Raw genomic sequence first — 22,617 nt, 5'->3', positions numbered from 1 at the left:
ACTATTAATGAAAATTCCCGATTATTTTATTGATAATACCTCAATACATGCTTTTGAAATTGCGAATGTGTTGAAGCGTTGGTTGCAATAGGATAGCATCTGTCATTGGCATTGCGAAAGCCTTCAACCACGCAAACTCCAGATTATGTTCTACATACGTATAAATGTTAAATAACGCTTATAATCTGACAATCAGATAGGGACTGTACATTGTAAATTTTTCTTTCGGCTAATCAAATTGTAAACTAAGAGCACACAAACCATAACAAACTGTGGCGGCGGAAACAAAACAATAAAAGCTGGTGGGTGGGAAGTAAGGAAAAAGAGAGAAAAGAACCACAACGTACCGGGAAAAACAACACAAAGTGTGAGGCAACATGCCTGCAGTGTTCTGGCGGTGCACAACGCGTTGCACTGAAAACGTTTCAAGTTTGACAATATCAGTGTCGCACCTGTCACTAAGTCTTTGTTAGCCATAAAGTTGTCAGAAGATATTGTTGATACAAACTCTTGTTAGTTAATAACATTTTAACATTTCACCGCAGTATGGACAACAAAAGTAATCATATTGTTTGTGCATGAAGTTAGCTTGTCTAACATATAAACCGCGTTTTGCACTATTGATGAGAGCTGGTTTTGTACTTGTGTGCTGCAGCATACTACCGGCGCTATAATATGGACTCGAGTGGCCTCAACACAAAGTAAAGCCTTGCGTGATCAATTAACCATAACCTCAATCTTATGGTGGTCGGTATTAACAGTAAAGACCTGGCTTTGTGTTTATTGTCTTTGCACAGCAGGTAGATGATTTATTGCTAGTAACCATAAGACACCCGGAGAAATGGGGAGACTTGTGATAAGCAAATGTGCAGCTGCTGTTTACGTGATTGCAACTTTGCTTATTATACGTAAGTGGAAAAAATTTTAAGCTTGATCTGTTTTTCAACAAACATAAATTTGTGTCTATCTGTAAAACTTGCAGTGCTGTTGTACAATCAAGAGAGCACATTTTAAAGAAAATTATACAATAATAATGGCACAAATATTGGGTAATGGGCAAATTAGCAAATCGTGTACATATGTTTTGTGCCTTTGCTATTGTTTGGAAAAGTCTGAACAACGGTTTATTACAGTTGCGGTCGGTCTGTTTGTTGGTTTGGTTGGTCGCCCGAAATCATCATGTGAAGATGTCTCGTCAACTATAGAAACTAGTACTACAACTACTACTGCACCATCCACGCCAACCGGACCATGGGATAACATAAGATTACCTCCAGATCTGGTTCCGATCCATTATGTGGTTGACCTTGTTCCTGATTTGGAACCAGACACTAATGGAAAGAACTGGTTTACTGGTACGAGCGAGGTGTTTATGAAAGTCAACCAGAGCACAAGCTATATTTACATCCACAGCAACAAACTAAATTACTCACTGGTTGAACCAAGAGATGAAAACGTAAGTTGAAATGCAACTTGTATTCTAAGTTTGTCTTCACTGACACTTGTTTTAACTGGCATGTGATAATTTATCTACCAGGTTTAGTTGCAGTTAAATATATCATTGCTTCAGGGAAAAGAATTGAGCAAATCGACAGAAGGATGGTGGCTACACGAAGGCTACCAATACCTGATTGTTTCTCTCGCTACTGAAGTGATAACAGGAACCATCATATCTCTTTACACCGAGTTTACTGGGGAGCTTTCGGATGATCTGGGAGGTTTGTACAGAAGCAGATACACCAACGCAGCAGGGAAGACAGTGTAAGTGTAGAATGCATATGTATTGGTTAATTAACTGTGGTACAATTTGCAAAAGCGAATAAAAGTTGATCTATTCCCAGCTCAAAAGCGAGTTTCTGCGTTGCGACTTTTGGTCATAGGCTAAAATAAACTTGATTTAACGATATCTGCATGTATGCTATGGTAGTAGTAAAAATTACCCCAATTTCGCAGATGCTTTTACGATTATCTGAACGATTTCGAAAATAAGTGTATTGTCCAAACTGGAAAGTATTTAAGTTGCGACGAAACAAAAAATACTTGCAACATATTGCTGTGTTTATGGCAGCGTCAGCATACACCTATGCTTTCCTTATGATTTCAACGACCACAATGACTTCCTGCTACTTTATTTAGAACGATCGCAATTACTCAAATGCAGTCAACTGATGCAAGAAAAGCTTTTCCATGTTTTGACGAACCGGCTTTGAAAGCAACTTTTGACATTTTCCTCTCACATAAAGATCCAATGTTTGCCCTTTCAAACATGCCCAGCGAAACCACCGTTGTAAGTATCAGCAATTTTGCAGATGCAAGAAGTCGTTTGTTTGGTTATGGAGAGTGTACACACGGTTTCGACCTGTAAGGTCTCATCAGTGCAGCTGTTGACTGTGGCACTGTGCTAACTTTTACACTGAGCAGGTACACAAATTTCCACTACATGTGGTACCTTTCGGTCATCGTGGAACCGTTGGGTACCCAACTGATCACCAGCTGGTCATCAACTTTACTGATGAAACCTTATAAGTCACCATAGTGTGTACACCTGTCTGCTGCTCTCAATTCTCTGTTATGTATGTTAACATTGGCATTGTTTGTGTAAGGTAGGTCGAAGCAAAGTTCACTTAATTGCTGAGCGCAAATACTTTTAAACTATAGCTGATTGTATAACTAGCATTTTTATATTCTTTTTGGATTTTAAAGCGTGTATAAAAGTATTGAATGATCATCAAGTTGGTTCAATGATGTAAAGCTAAGGCGAAATACCGTAAAATTGATTGTTTTTGTGCTTGTCAGGGCGGAGTTAATGGCTGGAAGAAAACAAAATTTCAACGTACCCCCATCATAAGCACTTACCTCCTTGCTTTCGTCGTTTGTGACTTCGACTACGTGGAACATGCAGACAAAAGCACTACTCAGGTGTTAATTACTATACAACCTATCATTCCTTCGACAAAACGATTACTTTCAGTTGTTTGTTTTGCATGTTTTATTCATTTGTAACGCTTCAAAAATAAATTTAATTTAATGGGAATTCACATGTCCAATGAAAATGTTCAGTTTTAAATCAACAGACAAGAATATATGCAAGAACTCAGCAAATTGCTCAAGGAAACGCAAACTACACCAGTGAAATTACACCACGCATTCTAGAATATTACGTTGATTATTTCAATGTTTCTTATCCGCTACCAAAATCAGGTGTTGTATTCACAAGTTTATAATGCAGACAATAGCAATTTTTCATTTGTTGTAACTGCATTTCAGCAAACCTTGTTTAAATATAAATATAAGTATACGTTAATGCACTTTACCTATTCTTTAATAATATCAATCGATTTCGAGAAATTTATTGTCAAGGAATATAAAATCTAAAAACCAAACTAAAAATGCGTTGAATTATTTGAGAAACCACTGGCATAGTGTCACTTACCACTAAAATTGCAAATTTAAGAATTCATGGCATTTCTTTCGTTTCGTTTTGCAGATCAAATGGCTGTCCCAGATTTTGGTCTCGGGGCAATGGAGAACTGGGGATTAGTAATGTACCGAGAAATTGCGTTGTTATACAACCCTGCTGTTAACTCAGCATCTAACAAGCAGGCGGTAGCATCCATAGTTGCACATGAGTTGGCTCATCAGGTGTGTAAAGTTTTGGCGTGAAAAATACCAAGGTATTCGTAAAGATATCATAATATGTTTCTTTTTGCCACGTAACTTGTATACCACAATGCAAACATTCTTGATATTAACAAAACATACCAGAATTTTAAATTAAAATCCAATATTTTGTCTTATGCTGAAGTCAATTAAGTTTTCTTTACCTTTCTCAAAAACATGGCTAAAGTTTCCAACCAAACATTTACACGATTATTGACGTCATTACAACATAGGAAAAAATGTCCGAAATTCATGAGAAATTATGTTTACGTGTGCCATTCTCGTTTCAGTGGTTTGGAAACTTGGTAACGATGTCATGGTGGGACGAACTGTGGTTGAACGAAGGTTTTGCAAGTTATGTGGAGTACTTGGGAGCTAATTATGTTGAACCAGCCTGGAGAATGGTGAGCGCTGACGAAAAGAATTTTTTAAAGTCTTTATAATTTCTCTTCGATTTGGTATTTTTGTGTACGAGGTCTACAGACAGGTTTTTAAAAAATAAAAAAAACATTATTTTAGAACGACCAGTTCATCACTAGAGACCTCAAGGAAGCATTGGCAGTGGACGGATTAGCAAATTCACGACCAATCGTGGCACAGAACGTGTCAACACCGGATGACATAAACGCCCTGTTTGATTATATATCGTATGATAAGGGAGCTTGTATTATCCGTATGATAAATAAGTTTCTTGGCGAAGAGGCATTTAAATTGGGATTAAGTGTAAGTTTTTTGAGGTATTGGGTTAGTAAGTTTGTTTAAACACTCGTACGTAAATTTTTAGTATCGGCCACAAAAGTTTTGATCGGTTGCATTAAAATTTCCTCATCCGAATGCTTTAGTTAACTTGTCTGTAGGAAATAGCAAAGCCAACCCTTTCTAGTACAATGCAAATAGTGGACCAGGAAAAATTACACAGACTGCTGACTTTATAACATAAACACGCTTTGCATAAAAGGTCACATGTTTTTATGGCGTCTTTTTTAAACTCAATAATGTCAAATGGGTTACAGTCAATGCATACGGATGCTTGCGCACCAAATGTTTTGTGGCTGCAAATTTTTTTTTTACTTTTTGCAGAGCTACATAAACGCCCATGCTTATGGAACCGTGAATCACAACCAATTGATCCAATATTGGTCTCAGGTAACAGAAACAAAATTACTGTTTATTTTGATTCCAAGTTTGAGTAAAAGAGAACGTCGCTTATCAGTCTAATGATGTGCGCACTCATTTAGACTCCGCGAGTGTTATCCGTTTATTGTATTGCAGGCTTATGAAGAAGTCAAAAGTGGAGATTTGCCGGCTACAGGCGAAACCCTCAAAGAAATTATAGATACGTGGGTGCTTCAGATGGGATACCCAACTGTCAGGATGGAGAGGCAGAAAGATAGACCGAATATGGTTCGATTCTATCAACAACGTTTTCTACTCGACTCAGAAGCTGATAAAATGGAACCGCCAAGTCCTTACGAGTCAGTCCTAATGAAAATTCCGTCCTAATATTTATCTTCGTACAATATAACATAAATGATCGGAAGTACCGTCGTGACTTAAATTTTACGTAGTGTCGCAGTAAAACAACAAGTTTAACACGAATTACGTTGCAATTTGGTAAATTTACAACAATTGTTGTAGACCAGTCATTCAATAATTACACACGCTACATATTTACAGTGTCAATGAGATTCAGTTTATCTTTACAGTTTTGCATTTTTGCTTTTAGCTATCAGTGGATAATTCCTTTGTGGTACAAACGTGAGCGTAGGCCACAGATAAACGTAACCTGGCTGACACTACACGCCCAAAGTAAGGGAAAGGTTTGCGTTGCTTTTAAAATATTTCTGACAAATGTATATTTTCTGTTTAGCGGAAATTTTGGTCGAACCAGATGAATATTATCTTGGAAACTATCAGACTTTTGGATTCTACCGGGTGAATTACGATTTGGAGAACTGGCAGAGATTGACAAATGTTCTGCTTACAAATTTCACGGTAAAACAAAATCAACCAACTTGTATTTGGTTTATATAACCTTTTCTGTTATGATGCAGGAAATAGACGTAAGATCTAGAGGTCAACTGATCAACGATGCATTTAACCTCGCCAGGTGCTGTTGCGCACAAGACCGTGAACGAATTTTATAAATTCTAAAATGCTTTTCTTTCTTTATAGAGCAGAGGAAATCGATTACAGCATTCCATTAGGTTTAACAGAATCACTTCGATACGATTACGATTACATTCCCTGGCAAAGTGCATTGGTGGAAATGGGTTACTTTGATTTGGTTCTGGGAAGATCCAAAGTTAACGGACTTTATTCGGTAAGTTTATACCGGGCTAAATGTAAGGGGTTTCGACCAGACAAGCTTCCATAAAAAGCATTTTTATGCAAATTTTATTAGAAATACCTCGCGTACTTAGTGGAAAATGTTTACAACAATCTTACTTGGATTGATAAAGGATCGCACTTGGAACAGTAAGTATTCCATTGCAATAACATCGTTTCCATATCTTCATGCCATCTCTGTTACTGTTATGTTTAAATTTCAGGTATCAAAGAATTAATGCCATCAATACGGCTTGCTCTTACGGGGTATCGGATTGTGTTGAACAAGCCATATTACAGTTTAATAATTGGACAAAAACTGGAACGAATTCGTGAGTTTCATTACTTAATGAAGAATCTGTTTACTAACAGTATTGTTAATAAGTCTGAATAAATACAATTTTTTTGTAGAATTACCCCAAACTTGAGACAACTTGTGTATTGTCACACGATCGCCAACACGGGGTCAGACACGTGGGATTTTGTGTGGAGTCAGTACTTGAACGAAAGCAACTCTCAAGAAAAAGCAAAATTGCAATACGCCCTAACTTGTACAAGAACTCCATGGATCATAAGAAGGTGACACATTCACAATTATCGAACTATTTTTCACCCTCGGTAGGGGCTCCTATATAGGAAAATCAGGAGGCCAAAATTTTTGAACATTTTTTATACCAAATATTTTGGATCGAAATGGGAAACCGGGCGAAAACTGGAATTTAAACTTTTAAATTTGCTTTCCTGGATTCCATTATGTTGCATGCAAAGCGGGTGGTCTACAACAAAATCAACTTTATTTTGAATACTTTTCTCTCAATGTTTTTCTTTTTACATTAAAGACAACATTTACATTAAAGGTTACATTAAAAGACAAACTTAGCAAAACGCACACAGAAAACACTGGCTATCTTTACAAAAAATGTACTGAAAGCGAAAGGAAGTTAGTTAGTTAGTTAGTTACCAATGGGACAGGAAAAGTAAGACAAAAATAATTTGTGTTTAGGTTTTTGGGTTACGTTTTAAATGACACATTCGTACGAAGCCAGGATGCTTCACGAATCCTGATGAATCTTTGCGATAACGAGTATGCAAGAGACATGACATGGGATTATGTTCGTCAGGAATGGAAACGTCTTTATGATTTGTAAGTCTATTTTGCATCGACACTGTTGGATTCCGATGGGCTTTGACTATAAAATAAATAACATTATTTCTTACCATTTTTAAGCACCGAAATTAAAATATTGCAAAACTTGAAATTACTGTTTTTTTTAATACAAAAATAAAATAATAGAAATCGCCCTTATCATCGTCTGACAGCAGCACTAAATAAAATTATGACCTTTCTTTATTTTTAGATACGGAAAATCGCTTTTCTTATTCAGCAGAATTATTTCAAGTTGTACGTCTCATTTCTCCACAGACTTTGAATTGCAAGAGGTAAAAAAACAGTTGTTATCATACACATGCCTAATGATCAACCACAAAAACTTTTGCATAGCAAATGTTGTCTCGTGTTAATTTAACCTGAAACAATTGGAAATTGTTTTTACAGTTGATAAATTTCAAACAAGAAAATCTGGATCAACTTGGATCAGCTTCTAGAGCCACAGACCAGGCGATAGAGGCAACTAACAATAACATCAAGTGGAGATTACTGAACGAGAATGAAGTTTTTAACTGGCTTACTGCTAAACTAGACGAAATTAATCTGAAAACACAAACTTCGTATATAATGAACAGATAAATTCCCAAGTCCCGCGGATATTATTTAAAATAGTCCTCTAGCTCCATCCCGCGGATATTATTTAAAATAGTCTTCTAGCTTATCCCGCGGATATCATTTAAAATAGTCCTCTAGCTCATCCCGCGGATATTATTTAAAATAGTCCTCTAGCTAATCCCGCGGATATTATTCAAAATAGTCCTCTAGCTCCATCCCGCGGATATTATTAAAAATAGTCCTCTAGCTCATCCCGCGGATATTATTTAAAATAGTCCTCTAGCTCATCCCGCGGATATAGTTTAAAATAGTCCTCTAGCTCCATCTGGCTAACAGACTGCATAAACCGCATCGCAATGCTGTGTTTTGCATGTTGATTTTGTTTGCAATTATGCATTGTCGATTTGAAGTAGCTGCAATAGCAATATGGTTAAAGTTTTTCGACCATAATAAATGAAAGGAGCGATGGAAATAAGGCAATTCTCTTCAGTTCCTTCCTGCGACGAATAACAGACATAAATTTGTTTTCAAAATTCGTTCGTCAATACTTACAGTTTGGATTCGGTGATAAAATGGAAAGCTTTGTAGGTGACGAAACCGTTGAATCCAAATTGTGTCAGCGCAGAATAACTTCCCATTTCTGAAATATACAACCAAATAAAGAGCATTAAATCTATGTGGTTTACATCGCAGGGTATAAGTGATTTAAAGACGTAAAGCAACTCTTTGCTTTATGCGAAAGTCAAACCTTTCCAGAAAATCCAAGAACTTCGGTTCACTTCCGGCATTAGCACCGAATCAGTTATGACGTCAGAGCCATCACACGATATTCCATAAAATGTACTTTTGTGAAGAAACCCTTCGACACTCTTTAACAGAAATACCGGTTTACGAGAGGTGCAAGCTTGCTTATAAACATCATCATTCGATCTGTTTAATTATGTTGTTATAAAAGCAAGGATTTCAAAGCAATCCAATGCGGTGCCAGGCCGAAATAATATGTTTATGTTATATTTGTTGGTGTGGACATATGAGCAAACCACTTACCAGCAAAGGTCTTGGCGAAAACTTAGCGTTCTCCAGCAATACATTGCAAAAACTGTTGTAAATGCCATCACCAACGTAATATGAAATATTATCTGTAACAATTCGTATCAAAAAGTGAGATTCAATTTCCAGCAACTGTTCTTTTGTTCACAGTCGCAACATTTTGCCGCGATTTTTTTCAGGTTTCTAATACCTTCGGTCACTTTCTTTCCAATTACATTCGTAACCAGCGATATCGCAGGACCGGGAAAGTACCTTCCTGGTTCAGAGATAATAGTGACGTCACTTTCAAGAGAAAAATATTCATCCAAACCCTCTCTGATGCTGCGGGCCATCTGAAATAGAACACATGTTTCGGAAATTCTAAAACTTTTAATGTTTTTATTTGAATTTGTTCGCGGTTCTTCTCACACCTGTTTGAAAGGGACGACAGTATCTTCTTCCTTCGTACCGGGGAATCCTCCACCTATGTCCAGTAAATTAAAAGTGAAACCTACGTCATTTGCAAAGTCAAAAATCATTTTGGATGTCTGGATAGCCGATTTAAACGAATCTGCCTCCGGGCATCCAGAACCAACATGAAAGCTGGAAGTACACCAAATAAATCTTTGCATCTGTTTGTCAAATCCCAGTAGGTTTAAATTACCTAATTCCAACTAAATCCAGCTTAAGTTTCCAAGCAATTTGAATCAAAAATTTGGAGTACTTGAACGATGCTCCAAATTTGTCACCGAATGTGGTTCTAGCTGTGACGTTGTTTCTTGTTTGAATTCTCAGAACGAGTCTGTGAAAGAAATGTTTATGAATTTATTTTGTTTCACTAAATATCATTTTGAATCCACAACAACTTTATTCTTTAATAATGTATTGTTGTACAAATCCCTTTGCTGCAGATGAAATTTACTTGTGAATAAGTTATGTAAAAGAGTTACCTCACTTCTGGATACAATTCTTTGGTTTTGTAAAGCTCCTCTTCGTTGTCAAACACCATTGTTTTAACTCCTTTCTCCTTGGCGAACAAGATATGTGAGGAGAACTTACAAGTATGAGCGAAGATGATTTTATCCGGATCAACACCGCTCCTTAAAGCCATAGAAATCTCATTCTGAAAACGAGTTAGCTTTGATTGCGTAGCAAACATTAACACGAGGCAATTCTTCTTTGAATCTCTTGTACTGATCAAGGATTGTTCCAATGTCGCACACAAAGAACGATTCGTCCCAATCCTAAACAAAAATATACATATTTATTTGTTTAATTTATACCATTACACAGTCAGTGAGATATAGATACTAATTGGCTCTCGTGAAACAATTCCTTGGGTCGAAATTTAGCGTTTTTAATTGGATGTTATTGTGTGGTTATTGAATGTTACCTCTTTGTTTCGATTATTTTCAGCCACATCTTGTGCCACTTTTAAACATGTTGTGGAGTTTGTTACAACTTCAACTGATTGTTGACATGGAAAGTTGAAAGACGGAGAAAATTTTTCTTGATAATATTTAAAAGCCTCCATTTAGTTTGAAGCCACCTAATACAAAATATTAACTGATCATTATTAAACATTTACCATTATTGATGTGGCAGTTCGAGTAAAGCTTCTAATTAAACTACATGCCCTATAATGTGACGCGGTGCAGGCGTGTTCCTTTTCTTACGTTTTTCTGCGTTTCGTGTGATACATATTTGAAATGTTGCGCAATGACCCTGACGGCGAGACTCAAAACGCCCCTGAAATGGCACACTCCGTCGGGGTTACTCGAGGTCATTTGTGTCGTACCATGAGGCATGCAAGAATAAGTCAGATGACTAAAAAAATATACTTCACAAAAACATTATTTTGGCTTGAACAAACTATTTTCGAAAAGAATCAGCTGATGAAAGTACAACATGAGTGACCTGGAGTAACCCCGATGGACGTTACGGAAGTGGTTTGAGTCTCTTCCCGAAAGGTTGGTTAAATAAGATCTAGGTTAGAGTTTTTCCAAAAGGTCAGCTATTAAAAATATACAGCAACACATAATTGTCTGTTGAGTTAGAATTTTATGTTAAGCTGACTGAAATCTACAATTCTTCACTTGTAGTCATCTGAGATAGCTTTTCCTTGTGTAAACCTTACGCTTTTTCGGTAAAAATATGCACCTCCAAACGCTACATTGCATCTATGTTTGATCTGATTCCCCAAGATTTTGTTTTAAATTTCGGTATTTCACTGTCACAATACCCTTGCTGATATCAACAACACAAAAGCAGACAAACCTAAGTACTAACACGTTGGACAGCGGCCCCTTAAAACAACACTCCATGGCAGGTTGCTTTGCCTATAAGTGCACCGAGTTTGTGTATTGAGCTGTGAAAACTGTATCAGTTTTATTGAAAACTTAATACCTACACTTCGTGGTGGCACGTGCACGATGTGGAAAAATAATGCAAAGTTAACACAAAAACAAACAAAACTATTGTGTCTTGCGTATTGATCAGCTTCGTAAATAAATAAGAAAAATTGACATTGTTAAAGACTTACAAGTAGTTGAGTCAGGCCTTTTGCATCGCGTCAACAAAGTGCGGTCAACCGTGCAACACCTCGCGCTCGTACAAACATACGTTCTTTGTATAGGTTCACAGGCTTCGCAGCCAAGGCATTGCAGCCAAGCAGGATCAGCCACTTTTTCCGACAAGTCGGAGCGAGATCTGAAAAATTAAGCTCCCGGTGAGGTTTGAACTCACGACCCTGGGCTAACCAGGCCCAACGCTCTACCAACTCAGCTACAGGAGCTCAGTGGCTTCACGGGGTATATTGTGGCCAAGGTACACTGGTGCGCAAGCGCACAACTTGTCAGGCGACCTTCACATGCGTAGAGGATCTCCACCACCGTAATCAGACAACGCGGAAGTAATGCCATGCTTACGCGTAGCAAGGCGGGATCGCCCCACTGCGCAGGCCCTTTATATTTGGGGATCACAGCTCGCTCCGACTTGTCGGGAAAAGTGGCTGATCCAGCTTGGCTGCAATGCCTTGGCTGCGAAGCCTGTGAACCTTATGATCAGAATATTAGAGCTGTGATCGCCAAATATAAAGGGCCTGCGCAGTGGGGCGATCCCGCCTTGCTATGCGTAAGCATGGCATTACTTCTTTGTATAGGTGTTTTATTTGACATTCAGTTCATCTTGACTTCCCACTCACCACTGACAACTAATGTATTTTGCAGTGTCCAAAATATTTTATCTATTGTAGTCTCCATGTTCAGAGATATCAAAATTCACATAGGTCTGCTAAATAGAGGTTTTATAATTGGTGCAATGAAATAAGGCGACGAGAAAACAGTTCATACCAATTAAGTATATTACATGCGATGAGCAAGGCAGATTCCAATAAACACGATGCTCGACATTTCTGAAAGCACAACTTCGTATGTGGGTACCATATTTTTCACGATGTGAAATAACGGTGACAGATTTAAAATGTGACGCTTATCCATTAATCCGGTTATACGTTTATATCCAGAGATGCATACCATGCGCCTGTCTCCAATGCTGTATTAGCTTAAAAGCAATTATTTTGTGCAGCTTTGGAAAACGAAAAATATGTCGTAAAATATGTGTGGTTTATCAAAATCAAAAAGGAAACCTTTTATCTTATTGATGCCCTCAGTTGCTCTACTTACAGAACTTTCGGTTTCATCTTGCTGTCAGCCCTAGCGCTGCCCCACGTTAAATTTTTTCCGAGCATATGTTTTTAGTAAACGTCACACTAATCATAAGAAATACTGAGATTATTTAAATTCCCAGCAAGAGAGGTCAATTAAGTCCGCGAATAACTAACGATATACAGAAATTTTGCCTCATTTTCAAAAGGAAATCTGGATATTAAAACTGCAAATCAACACCAAAGAATTCCGGAATAAAAGTCTAATATGTGATGACGTTTTCTTGAGAAAGCATACACAATTTCCGTTTAAAGCATTACAATGAATGTACATTTGGTTGTAGTTGCTGAAACATGAAGTGAATAAGAACGATTGACCCCTTGTCATCTGGGAATATCACTTGCCTGCAGCAGTAGGCCCTAAAAACATTATACGTACGATGTTATTTAATAGATAATTAAAAATATAAAATTTAAAAGCATTTTTCAAGTGGGTGTGATTAGTTTTACTTTATGGCTGCTTTTACAAAACCAAAATGGCATTATGTGATTAGCAATTTCTATTCATAAATTATGGGTTCCACTGCACTAGAAATTTTGCTTCGATGAATGCAAATACGAGGTGCAAAAGTACATGACGGGAATTATTTGTGACAATTTGAAAGTTACCAGGTAAAACTGATTGATCTACTTTTAAATCATTCGCTTTTTGCCCTCTGTGGTATGGCACAAAAGCGTATATTTGAGGCCGAGCGAATACCAGTGCTGTGATACTATCGTAAAAAAATTCAAAAGAAAAATTAAGAAGTTGATGCAAAATGTGTTAAACAAGTATCATGATCATTAAGTCTTAGAGCATACTGTCTTTAAAAATATTTTGGTTTACAGAAGATACGTACGTGCTTCGTATGTGATTAGGAACCCCAGAACAGACATACTTCTTATATTGGATCTAAATCGAACTTGTGCCGATTTGCTTCTTGTAGTAAAAGTGTATCCTCTATAAATGATTCCAGATAACCGTCGTACCAAGCCAAATTCGTCGGTCACCTGTGGTCACAAAACGTTTATTACAAAATTAAAATGTGAATAGAAAAAGGTTACCTTTATTACGTGCAACTTTGCATTGACCAAGCTTTTACTACAATACCAAAAACAACTTATTGCAAAAGTTATACAAATGCATGTATGTAACCTAAGGAAAAAATTGTGCATACATATGCCCACTGTTTCGACCTAAAAGGTCTTACCAGTGCAGCTGGTGTGACTATCAGACGACTTTGCTGACCAAACGGCCAAGAAAAGACTTCAACTTTCTGATAACTATACAATCACCGTAGACATTTTTTTGTATTTAAGAGCAGCACACTAAAAACTAGAGATGTATCGAGCGATCAACTTGCCGAATATTTTTGCAAAATTCGGCAAAAACCGAAACTTTTTTATTGCAACGCTAATACGCAAAGTTTAGTATAGATTCAAACTGAACAAATGTGTTCCTCTTATTTGTTTATTGTCACAGAAATTATGAAAATGTTTAAGCAGTTGATACAGCAGTTAAGGTCATTCTGTAAGTGCCAATAAAAGGCTGTATGATAGAATTGGATCCAATCCAGCGCATGTTTTGTTTAAATTTATAGCGTTTAAAGAGATCGACACCAAAATTAGTTTCGGCTTATCCGGTGCATTACTACTAAAAACTTGACTTAACTGTGCGTATCCGCTCTACTAATATTTCTATGTGAGGAACAAAACCTACGTAAACACGGACCCCGAGTGCTAATTAAACCTCCACAAAACTTAGAAATGAAACATTAGTAGAGTGTTTTTCTTGCGTTTTTCCTGCGTTTTTAGTGTTTTATGCGCGTGATGCTTCACTGTTGACATAACCCTAAAGAAATCTCGCCGGATTGCAGACGAAACGTTGGTTTCGAAAAAAACTTTAGAAACTTAAATGCCAGAAGAACAATTCTTATCAATTAGTATGCCTGGTAGCAAAAATAGCAGTATATTAGAAATGAAACGTCGCAAGTTGATTGATTGAAAAATGACTTACGGATAATAATGTATTAAAATCCCAAAACAGCGATCTTCAGACAGCTCAGATCGGTTTATATTTTTCTCTCAATAAACCGATCTGAGCTGTCTGAAGATCGCTGTTTTGGGATTTTAATACATTATTATTGATACGGTGTGCGATCGACAGCCTGCCAGGGGCCTTTGGTTTTTTGATCCAGTTTTATTTACTAATCACATTGACTTACGGATAAATAGTTATTCGCTGATTGGGTAACAAATCGGTGGACACTGAAGAGAATCACGTGACCTTCAGGAGCTTCTATCAGCCATATGCAAGTTTGCCAGTATGGATATGTAGCCGGGTAACTCGGTGACGTTAAAGCTTGTCTCAGGCCAATTATTGCCCTGCGGTTTGTAGCGCCACATGGTGATGGCTGAACTGCAATTTAAAATGTCATCATTACTGAAACCTGGTTGTTTCTTGTGAAACATTTATACCCGTTGTGGTTGCGACATTTCCCGAACCTTCATATGCTTGTCCGGAACCTTCAACCGTTGTTGTATCGGCAACTGTAAAACAACGAAACATAACAATGTTAAATGTATGTGTACAATGGTTGACAAATTTTAAGGTATTTGGATGCATTTTTTGACATTTTGAAGATTAAAATGTTCAATAATGTTCGTGTGAGGCTCAGATTTAACTGCTTATCTAGGCACAAAAAAATGTACGAAACTATCATAACTCCACGTTATGGAGGAGTCATAAGTTTCTCCATAGAAGTTTCGTTACAGATGACCACGTACTTGCTTCATAAGTGATTGAAAACCCAGGAAAAGCGGAACTTCCACTGGAAATGAATCGCAGTTGTGCAGATTTGCTTCTTGTTGTAAAGTTGTATCCTCTTCTGAGAATGCCGAAAAAACGCCCGACCACACCACGCTCATCAGTCACCTAAATATGTTCTTAAACTTGATGAAAGGTCGAATATGATATTTATTTCTGTTTTACATTAAGTGTTCTTATAACTCCATCAAAATATAAACGTAAAACCTATAGCACAGGTAGGCCTTATTATCAAACATTTTGAATTTTACAACGATAAGTTTGTCCAAAAAAGCCCTAAAAATAAATGTATAAAACATTACAGCATATAGAAACAGTAAAAGTAGAAACCAAATGTTTGGTGATAAATAATTGCCATCTAATTTGTGTCAATAAAAATAAGAGTGACTCACAGATAAATAATCAACACGTCTTTCGGTCGAAAATTCGTCGACCACGAAACGGATCAGGTGACCTTCAGGTGCTTCAAACGACCACCGACAGTTTTCCCTGTTACGATATCTCCCAGGCCAACCCGGTGACGTCAAATTCTGTTTCACGCCAACTCTGGCTCTGCGGTCACTGGCGCCACATCTTACGGAACTTGCGTTAACTTCGCGGAAACCTCTATTAACTGCAACTGTGGAAACCAGTAACACATTGAGAAGTTTCGTAAGACTAGTTTCGAAGTTTAAATTCATCACCCCCAAAAAAACTCATGCCTAAACGCAGTTTGATTTAAATATCGCATAAATTGGTTGTAAAACACAAAAGACAAACGTAAAATGATAAAAAATTTAAAAATAGCCGAACATATAGGGTGCTTGCGCAAATTATTATTTTTAGCTGCAATTAGGTAACAAGAAAAGATTTTTTTTAGTCTTACACAGACATTTTGTTACAGATGACGTACTTGCTTCATAAGTGATTAAAAAACCAGGAAAACTGGAACTCTCATCGGTTGTGAATCGCAGTTGTGCAGATTTGCTCCTTGTTGTAAAATTGTATCCTCTTCTGAGAATGTCGGAATATCGCCCCAGCCTGCCACGCTCATCAGTCACCTAAATTTGGTAAAAAAAACTTGTTGAAAGGTCGAATATAATATTTATTTCTGCTTTATATTGAGTTCTAATAACTATCCTCTTTCAAAATATAAACGTAGTGAAGACGATTTACAAATTGTGATTTGTGAATTCCGCATCGAGTTGATCGTTTCAATGGTATCTGCAGACAGGCCTTATTATCTAATACTTTGATTATTAAAAGATATATAGAATTAAAAATCCTACTAGATTTTTTAAAAAATAACTAAGTTTGTCTAAAAAGCCCTGAAAAGCAATGCATCAAAAACATTTCGGCATATAAATACAGTAAAAGTAGTAACCCAAATGTTTGGTGCTGAATAATTGCCAACTAATTTGCGACAATGAAAATATGAATGACTCACAGACAAAGAGTCAAAAAACCTCTCGGTCCTAAATACGTCGACCACGAAACGGATCACGTGACCTTCAGGTGCTTCAAACAACCACAGACAGTTTTCCCGGTTACCATATCTCCCAGGCCAACCCGGTGACGTCAAATTCTGTTTCACGCCAACTCTGGCTGTGCGGTTGCTGGCGCCACATCGGTATGGTGGAACTACAAGTGCATGAGTTTAGGATGACGGTATAAAAATGAAAACTTGATTTTTCTTTTACCTGGTGTAATTGCAACTTGTACGGAACTTACATTGACTTCCCCAAAACCTCCATCAACTTGACTGAAATCTTCAACCATTGTTGTAACAGTACCTGTAGAAACCAGTATTGAGAAGTGTTGCAAGAGCAGTTTCTTAGTTATAAACCTAAACGCAATTTAATATACAACAACTTCATAATACCACAAGTTTGCTAGGTCCAATATTCATATACTACCTGTCTGCTAGGTCCAACCTTATAATACTGGAATACACATACAGGGCACGTATACCGGTCAGTGGACCAGTTGTAACAAGAGACGCAACTAACGGATCTGTAGTATTAAAAGGTTGCCGACATGCATTGTGTTTATAGCCTAAATTTCAGAAAGAAAACCGTAATATTGGTTTCTTAGTTTTGCCAGAAATCGATAATGGCTATAATGGCTATGCAGATACAATCGTGTTTAAAATTTTTTTAAATGAACGAGCCTGTTGCTGCTAGGCATATTGCAATTTAAACATTTACCGCTCTTTTGGCATAAAATATACGTGCTGTATTTCTTCAACGTTTCATACTTATTTAACGAATTTATGTTCGCTCGTTTTTGGCAAATGTTTTATATTGAAAAAAATACTACCAGGTTGTGGTGTTGTGAAGTTAGTTACAAAGCGAGTGGCAATGTTCGGTATTGTCGAGTCCTGTGTTGCTGAAAAAAGAAAAAGTATTAAATTTGTTTTACAATTAGGTAATATCTAAGATTTTTTAAATAGTCTAATTGTGAATACTTACTGGCAGTATAAGAGATGGAAAACCCAGGTTTAGTTACAGAACGGTCGCTGGTAAAGGTTCCTCGTACGATGTTTGTAGGCGAGATCAGGATGGAACCTCTTGCAAGATTTCCCTCTAATGTTCCTATTCTATTGTTCTGTTCATCATATACCTGGAAATATATTCCTAACTTTTGTCGCGAGTTGCGATTTTCATTTTAACGTGCCAACTACTAACGAAACAGTTTTACACTTGATCTCATTCAAATACTTTGCTATGTTGCTGAAATAAATTTAAAACGAAAACGTTTCAGTCGAACTTACTAATAATCTGTCGTATCCTCTTTCGGTATGAAATGAATTGACCACAAAGGTAATGTTGTAACCAAGAGGTGCTTCAATAATCCATTCACATATTTCTCTGTTCCCATAGTAACCGGGCCAACCTGGTGAGGTCAGAACATTGATGACCCCGATGGTTACGTTTCTGTACCTTGGACCACAACGAGCTTGAAACGTAAAAGAGAAAAATAGTTAAGTATTAAAGACGAGTGTTTAGCTTGGGAAAGCAAAACCTGGTTGTGGTTGAGGAGTGGTGCTGATTTCTGGAACTGCAAGTAAAAACATTTGCTGTTTTAAAAGAAAATGTTGGGGTGAGAGAAAAATTAAACCAATATTTTGACTTAGATTCCATTTTAATTTCAGGTCTAATCGAATTCAATCATACATCGGCTAAGTTGGGCATCTTAAAGAAAAGGGTAAAAATTATAAAACATTTGTTACTCTATAACTTGCGCCTAACAGGCTTTGTAAAAATGTATAAAATACTGCGTATTTACATAAAAATATGCTGCAATGCAATGCACTTTTAAGCTAAGTAAATTCACATACTTGCTGTGTAATTAATAGAGAAGCCAGGTCTAGTTACGTAGAAGTCGCTTGTGAAGGTTCCTCGAACGATGTTTGAAGGGGAAGTCAGGCTGGAGTTGCGATCAACAATTCCATCGAATATTCCTATTGTATTGTTATGAACATCGTATACCTGTTAACAACACAATATTGAACCATCAAGTATTAAAATATGAAATGTCGAGGTTATGGTTTTAAGTTGTTGGTCAGCAAAGAATTGATACCAGTGCAAGCCAACTGGACCATTCCCACAACAAAAATGTTTCTCTGTAATGTATTGACATATGTATTTATTTAGTCGTTTCAACTATAACTTAATCGATTGTCGGTGCAATAAAATGATGTGGCTTGCCTGACTACAGAGTTACATACTGTCGCCTTGCCAGTTTATAGAAAATAAACGAGTCTGACGTGATGGTAAGTAATGCTAAAATCACTCACGCATCTGTTAACAGAGAGGCACTTGACAGACATTCAGAAACTAACTGCAAGAAACAAATCAGCAGTCGCCTTCCGTATGCTTTTTGTAAGCACGGGCATTTTTGTGGAAACGTTTTGTAAATTGAGATTATTTTTACGAGCTCAAACTTAGCAAAATAACTTACTTTTAGTTGGTCGTATCCACTCTCTGTGTCAAACGAATTGACCACAAACAATATTTGATAACCAGGAGGTGCTTCGATCAACCATTCGCAATTTTCCTCGTTTCCATAGTTACCAGGCCAGCCCGGTGAGGTCAAAACCTTTGTGACGCTGATGTTTGCAGTTCTTCGTCGTTGGCCACAATCAGCTAAAACATCAAAAATTGCTAATTAACAAACTATTATCAAGCGAAAGATACAGACAAGCATTACGCAAAAATATTTGTTACTGAAAGGTTGTCGTAAACTCTGTGCTACGTATTATAATCAAATTTACTTACTACTCGGCGGTTCCGCCATTGCAGGGATTTCTGGGACTGAAACAAAAATTTGTATTTGTTTATTGTAGGGTTTTATTGAATTGTTTATAAGCTGAAGTGTTTAAACTCAACAGATGTATTCAATGTGCATACTTGCTGTGTAGGTAATGTTAAAACCAGGTGCAGTCCCAGCTCTGTTGGAACTAAATCTTCCTCGAACGAGGTTGGTTCGTGATGTTAAAACTGAACCGGACTCAAGGTTTCCAGAGAGAGTTCGAATAAGGGTTCTGTTGTCGTAAACCTGTGGCAAATAGTTAATAATTTAGGTGGGTTAGTCTTAACATAAAAAGCGTTTTTTCAGAATTTACCCGAAGATAGTCAAATCTCAGAAGGTTGAACGACTCGATCAGGAACGTGACTACGTGGTTTGGAGGTGCGACAAAATTCCACATGCAGTAATCGTTGTTTCCATAGTTACTGGGCCATCCGGGAGAAGTAAGTGTTCTCGTCATGCCAACAATCGCAGTACGAACCTGAAGTCCACATCCAGCAACTATATGAGAACAAACATGAGATTTGCATAAATTAAATCACTTCAATTTTGCACGCCTGCATGAACAGTAAACGTGATACATGGGCACCGATAAAACCATAAGCGTTATCGAGTCCATGGGAAGGTGATTTGCTCACGGAGTATCACCGTCTGCCCTATGATCGTAACCACACCGCATCAAATGTTATGTGGCAGAGAAAGCAAAACCCTTCTAAATGCAATCGCCAACGCCGTTTCGAGAGCGTTTCCTCGGATCCTAATCGACAGAATTAGTCGTCCCGAAGACTGTCTAAATATGAGGGGGTAATTCGGAGGTGGTCAACATCAGCTCTAGGCAATGTTTTACAATTTTTGATTTGCGGGATGGAGAATTTGAAAAAATTTTCGTTTTGAGTTTTGCTTATCAAAGTAACTTCCTCGCAGAGAAAATTTTGATAAACATAGGTAGACTTTTTTTGAAGAATTTCAGGTCAAATCAGAAGAGCATACCTGCTTCGTATGTGATTGAAAACCCAGAGCGGGTGGAGAATGTATCAGATGTAAACCGAACTTGGGCAGAATTGTTAGATGAAAAAGTTGAACCTCTTCTTAGCATGGTGCCGGAATAACGTCTTACACCTCGCTGATCAGTGATCTGAGTTTATATGGATTAGTGCAGTTTAGTGACTATGCGACGATCTTGCAGGCCAAACGGCCAGACAAAGGAAAAATATAAACAATATACATAAAAAAAAGGTTTCGGTCTCTAGTGCATAAAAGGGTAAAGGAAACAAGACTTTTTTTTAAAACTAAAAATATTCAAATTTTAAAAAACTTCCCAGCCAAGCAAACTAGGCTGTGTCTTACGTGATACGCAGCAATTAACGTTTCTTCAAACAAAACCAGGATAACTTACAGACAATGAATCTTGCAGGCGTTGGGTGTTAAATGAATTGACCACGAAACGAATCACGTGACCATCTGGTGCTTGAAACAACCACAAGCAGTTTTCCCGGTTACCATATCTTCCAGGCCAACCCGGTGACGTCAAATTTTGTCGGACACCCACTCTTGCAGTGCGATTCCTTGCTCCGCATCTAACTGTTTTTCGAAATAAGTAATATGTAAGAACGTTTACAAAGTGTTCTATTCTATATTTCACGTTTTCACCTGTTGTTTGATCGACATTCTCCGAGCCTTCTCCAACTTGATCTGTTACTTCAACGGTTGTTGTTGCAACGGTTGTGGTGGTAGCAACTACATTACATTACAGTACGGAAAGATGTCTTGCATTTCCCATTTTTGAGAAATAGTTTTTAGTTTGTTCAAAAACGATCACTGCAATGGACTTTCATACAGACCAAGTAAATTATGCCATGGCGTGGTGTAAAACCTTTTAAAGGTTGCGCTTATTTCGTTGTGCAAGAACAACTGCAACTATTTGATAAACATAATTTAAATAATCAGATGTGCTTTTAACTGCATGTGTAATAACAAAACGTAACATGTGTCGAATGTTTCTTTATACCCTAGTCATTTGAATTTGTCGGTAAGAGTTAATACATGTAGCAAAATTAACACGACTGTACGACCCAATTTTCTGTTTGCAATAAGTCTACAGTAAAACTTTGTTCGTCATTAAATACCCCATAATTTTAAGTTCGTTTGAAAAAAAGGAATATAATTTTTGTGTACATATACGTCAAAAAACTGCATTCAGTTCGTTTGCAGTTTGCCTGCATCGTTTTAAGAGTAAATTGCAAAAGAAATTCAAACGTAAATTATCGTATACAATCCGTATAAACCTACTTGCTTCGTAAGTAATCGAAAACCCTGAGCGGGTAACGCTCCTATCCGATGTAAACCGTAGTTGTATAGATCTGGACCTTGAAGTAAAAGTGTATCCTTTTCTTAAAATACTTGTGAAAAGACCAACAGCACCACGTTGATCAGTCACCTAATTTAAATTTTACAATTGGTAAATATTACAAACAATTTAAATCTGAGTATGCGCTTACTTGTAAAAAATCATATCTGTCCTCAATGTCAAAGGTTTGTACGACGAAACGAATCACGTGGCCCGCGGGTGCTTCAATCGACCAGGAACAGTTTTCGTTGTTAAGGTAGCGTGAAGGCCATTCCGGTGACGTCAGTACTTGCGTCACACCAATGGTCAGTGTGCGGTTTCTTACGCCGCATCGTGTATTTGTCGCATGGGAAGCTAAAAGTATTGACAGTGTTGTAAAATTATTTACAAAAATCTCGAGGAAGCGATAAGTTCAAGGCCAAGCATAAAATAATTTTCAGTACATCTTTCTTCAGATCGGAATTAATAATCAATGAAATCTTGTGACAAACTTCATTTTAGCAAGATCGTGTTCCTTGGATTTGGTATACAACTTTGGTAGCTACTAAAAATTAAACAACTTAAATCGTATCAGTTTCCTACCTTCTGCCCAGTTAACAAGGCTTCCGATTACAATCAGAAAGCAAATGTACCCCAAATCCATCTTTTTCGTAATACTAAAGGATGCTAAACGACAAAATATTGCTAATACGGCATGTCAGTTAAAAAAA

The 22,617-nt window shown here is 37.3% G+C and overlaps 2 protein-coding genes and 1 pseudogene across 2 annotated transcripts; 1 reads left to right on the top strand and 2 right to left on the bottom strand.

Moving 5' to 3' along the window:
* The first annotated feature begins 785 nt into the window (after positions 1 to 785).
* Positions 786 to 8,182, top strand: LOC145914412 (aminopeptidase N-like). The gene is made up of 21 exons (XM_083002241.1): positions 786 to 908; positions 1,134 to 1,456; positions 1,571 to 1,761; positions 2,137 to 2,287; positions 2,797 to 2,919; positions 3,075 to 3,201; positions 3,488 to 3,642; positions 3,951 to 4,064; positions 4,180 to 4,383; positions 4,741 to 4,806; positions 4,933 to 5,135; positions 5,387 to 5,469; positions 5,531 to 5,655; positions 5,715 to 5,770; positions 5,836 to 5,983; positions 6,065 to 6,138; positions 6,213 to 6,320; positions 6,400 to 6,567; positions 6,992 to 7,132; positions 7,347 to 7,428; positions 7,544 to 8,182. Exons 1-21 carry the CDS (start codon positions 842 to 844, stop codon positions 7,733 to 7,735), a joined length of 2,901 nt encoding a protein of 966 aa, XP_082858367.1. The 5' UTR covers positions 786 to 841; the 3' UTR covers positions 7,736 to 8,182.
* LOC145913894 (antizyme inhibitor 2-like) lies at positions 8,142 to 10,274 on the bottom strand (annotated as a pseudogene).
* Positions 10,275 to 12,706: 2,432 nt separating this feature from the next.
* On the bottom strand, positions 12,707 to 22,567 carry LOC145913893 (CUB and sushi domain-containing protein 2-like). The gene is made up of 24 exons (XM_083001662.1): positions 22,490 to 22,567; positions 22,059 to 22,261; positions 21,850 to 21,997; positions 21,211 to 21,297; positions 20,957 to 21,141; positions 20,551 to 20,695; positions 19,877 to 20,061; positions 19,662 to 19,809; positions 19,530 to 19,565; positions 19,213 to 19,397; positions 18,590 to 18,740; positions 18,274 to 18,309; positions 18,023 to 18,207; positions 17,721 to 17,871; positions 17,569 to 17,637; positions 16,950 to 17,042; positions 16,697 to 16,890; positions 16,163 to 16,310; positions 15,663 to 15,889; positions 15,231 to 15,378; positions 14,922 to 14,993; positions 14,669 to 14,862; positions 13,304 to 13,454; positions 12,707 to 12,824 (listed from the first exon to the last, which is right to left on the bottom strand). Exons 1-24 carry the CDS (start codon positions 22,548 to 22,550, stop codon positions 12,802 to 12,804), a joined length of 3,225 nt encoding a protein of 1,074 aa, XP_082857788.1. The 5' UTR covers positions 22,551 to 22,567; the 3' UTR covers positions 12,707 to 12,801.
* Between the last annotated feature and the right edge of the window lie 50 nt (positions 22,568 to 22,617).

Source organism: Ascidia mentula, chromosome 9 (genome assembly GCF_947561715.1).
Source record: "Ascidia mentula chromosome 9, kaAscMent1.1, whole genome shotgun sequence".
Taxonomy (NCBI): Eukaryota; Metazoa; Chordata; class Ascidiacea; order Phlebobranchia; family Ascidiidae; genus Ascidia; species Ascidia mentula.
The sequence above is the reverse complement of the archived record's forward strand: the minus strand, read 5'-3'. Positions and strand labels throughout refer to the sequence as shown.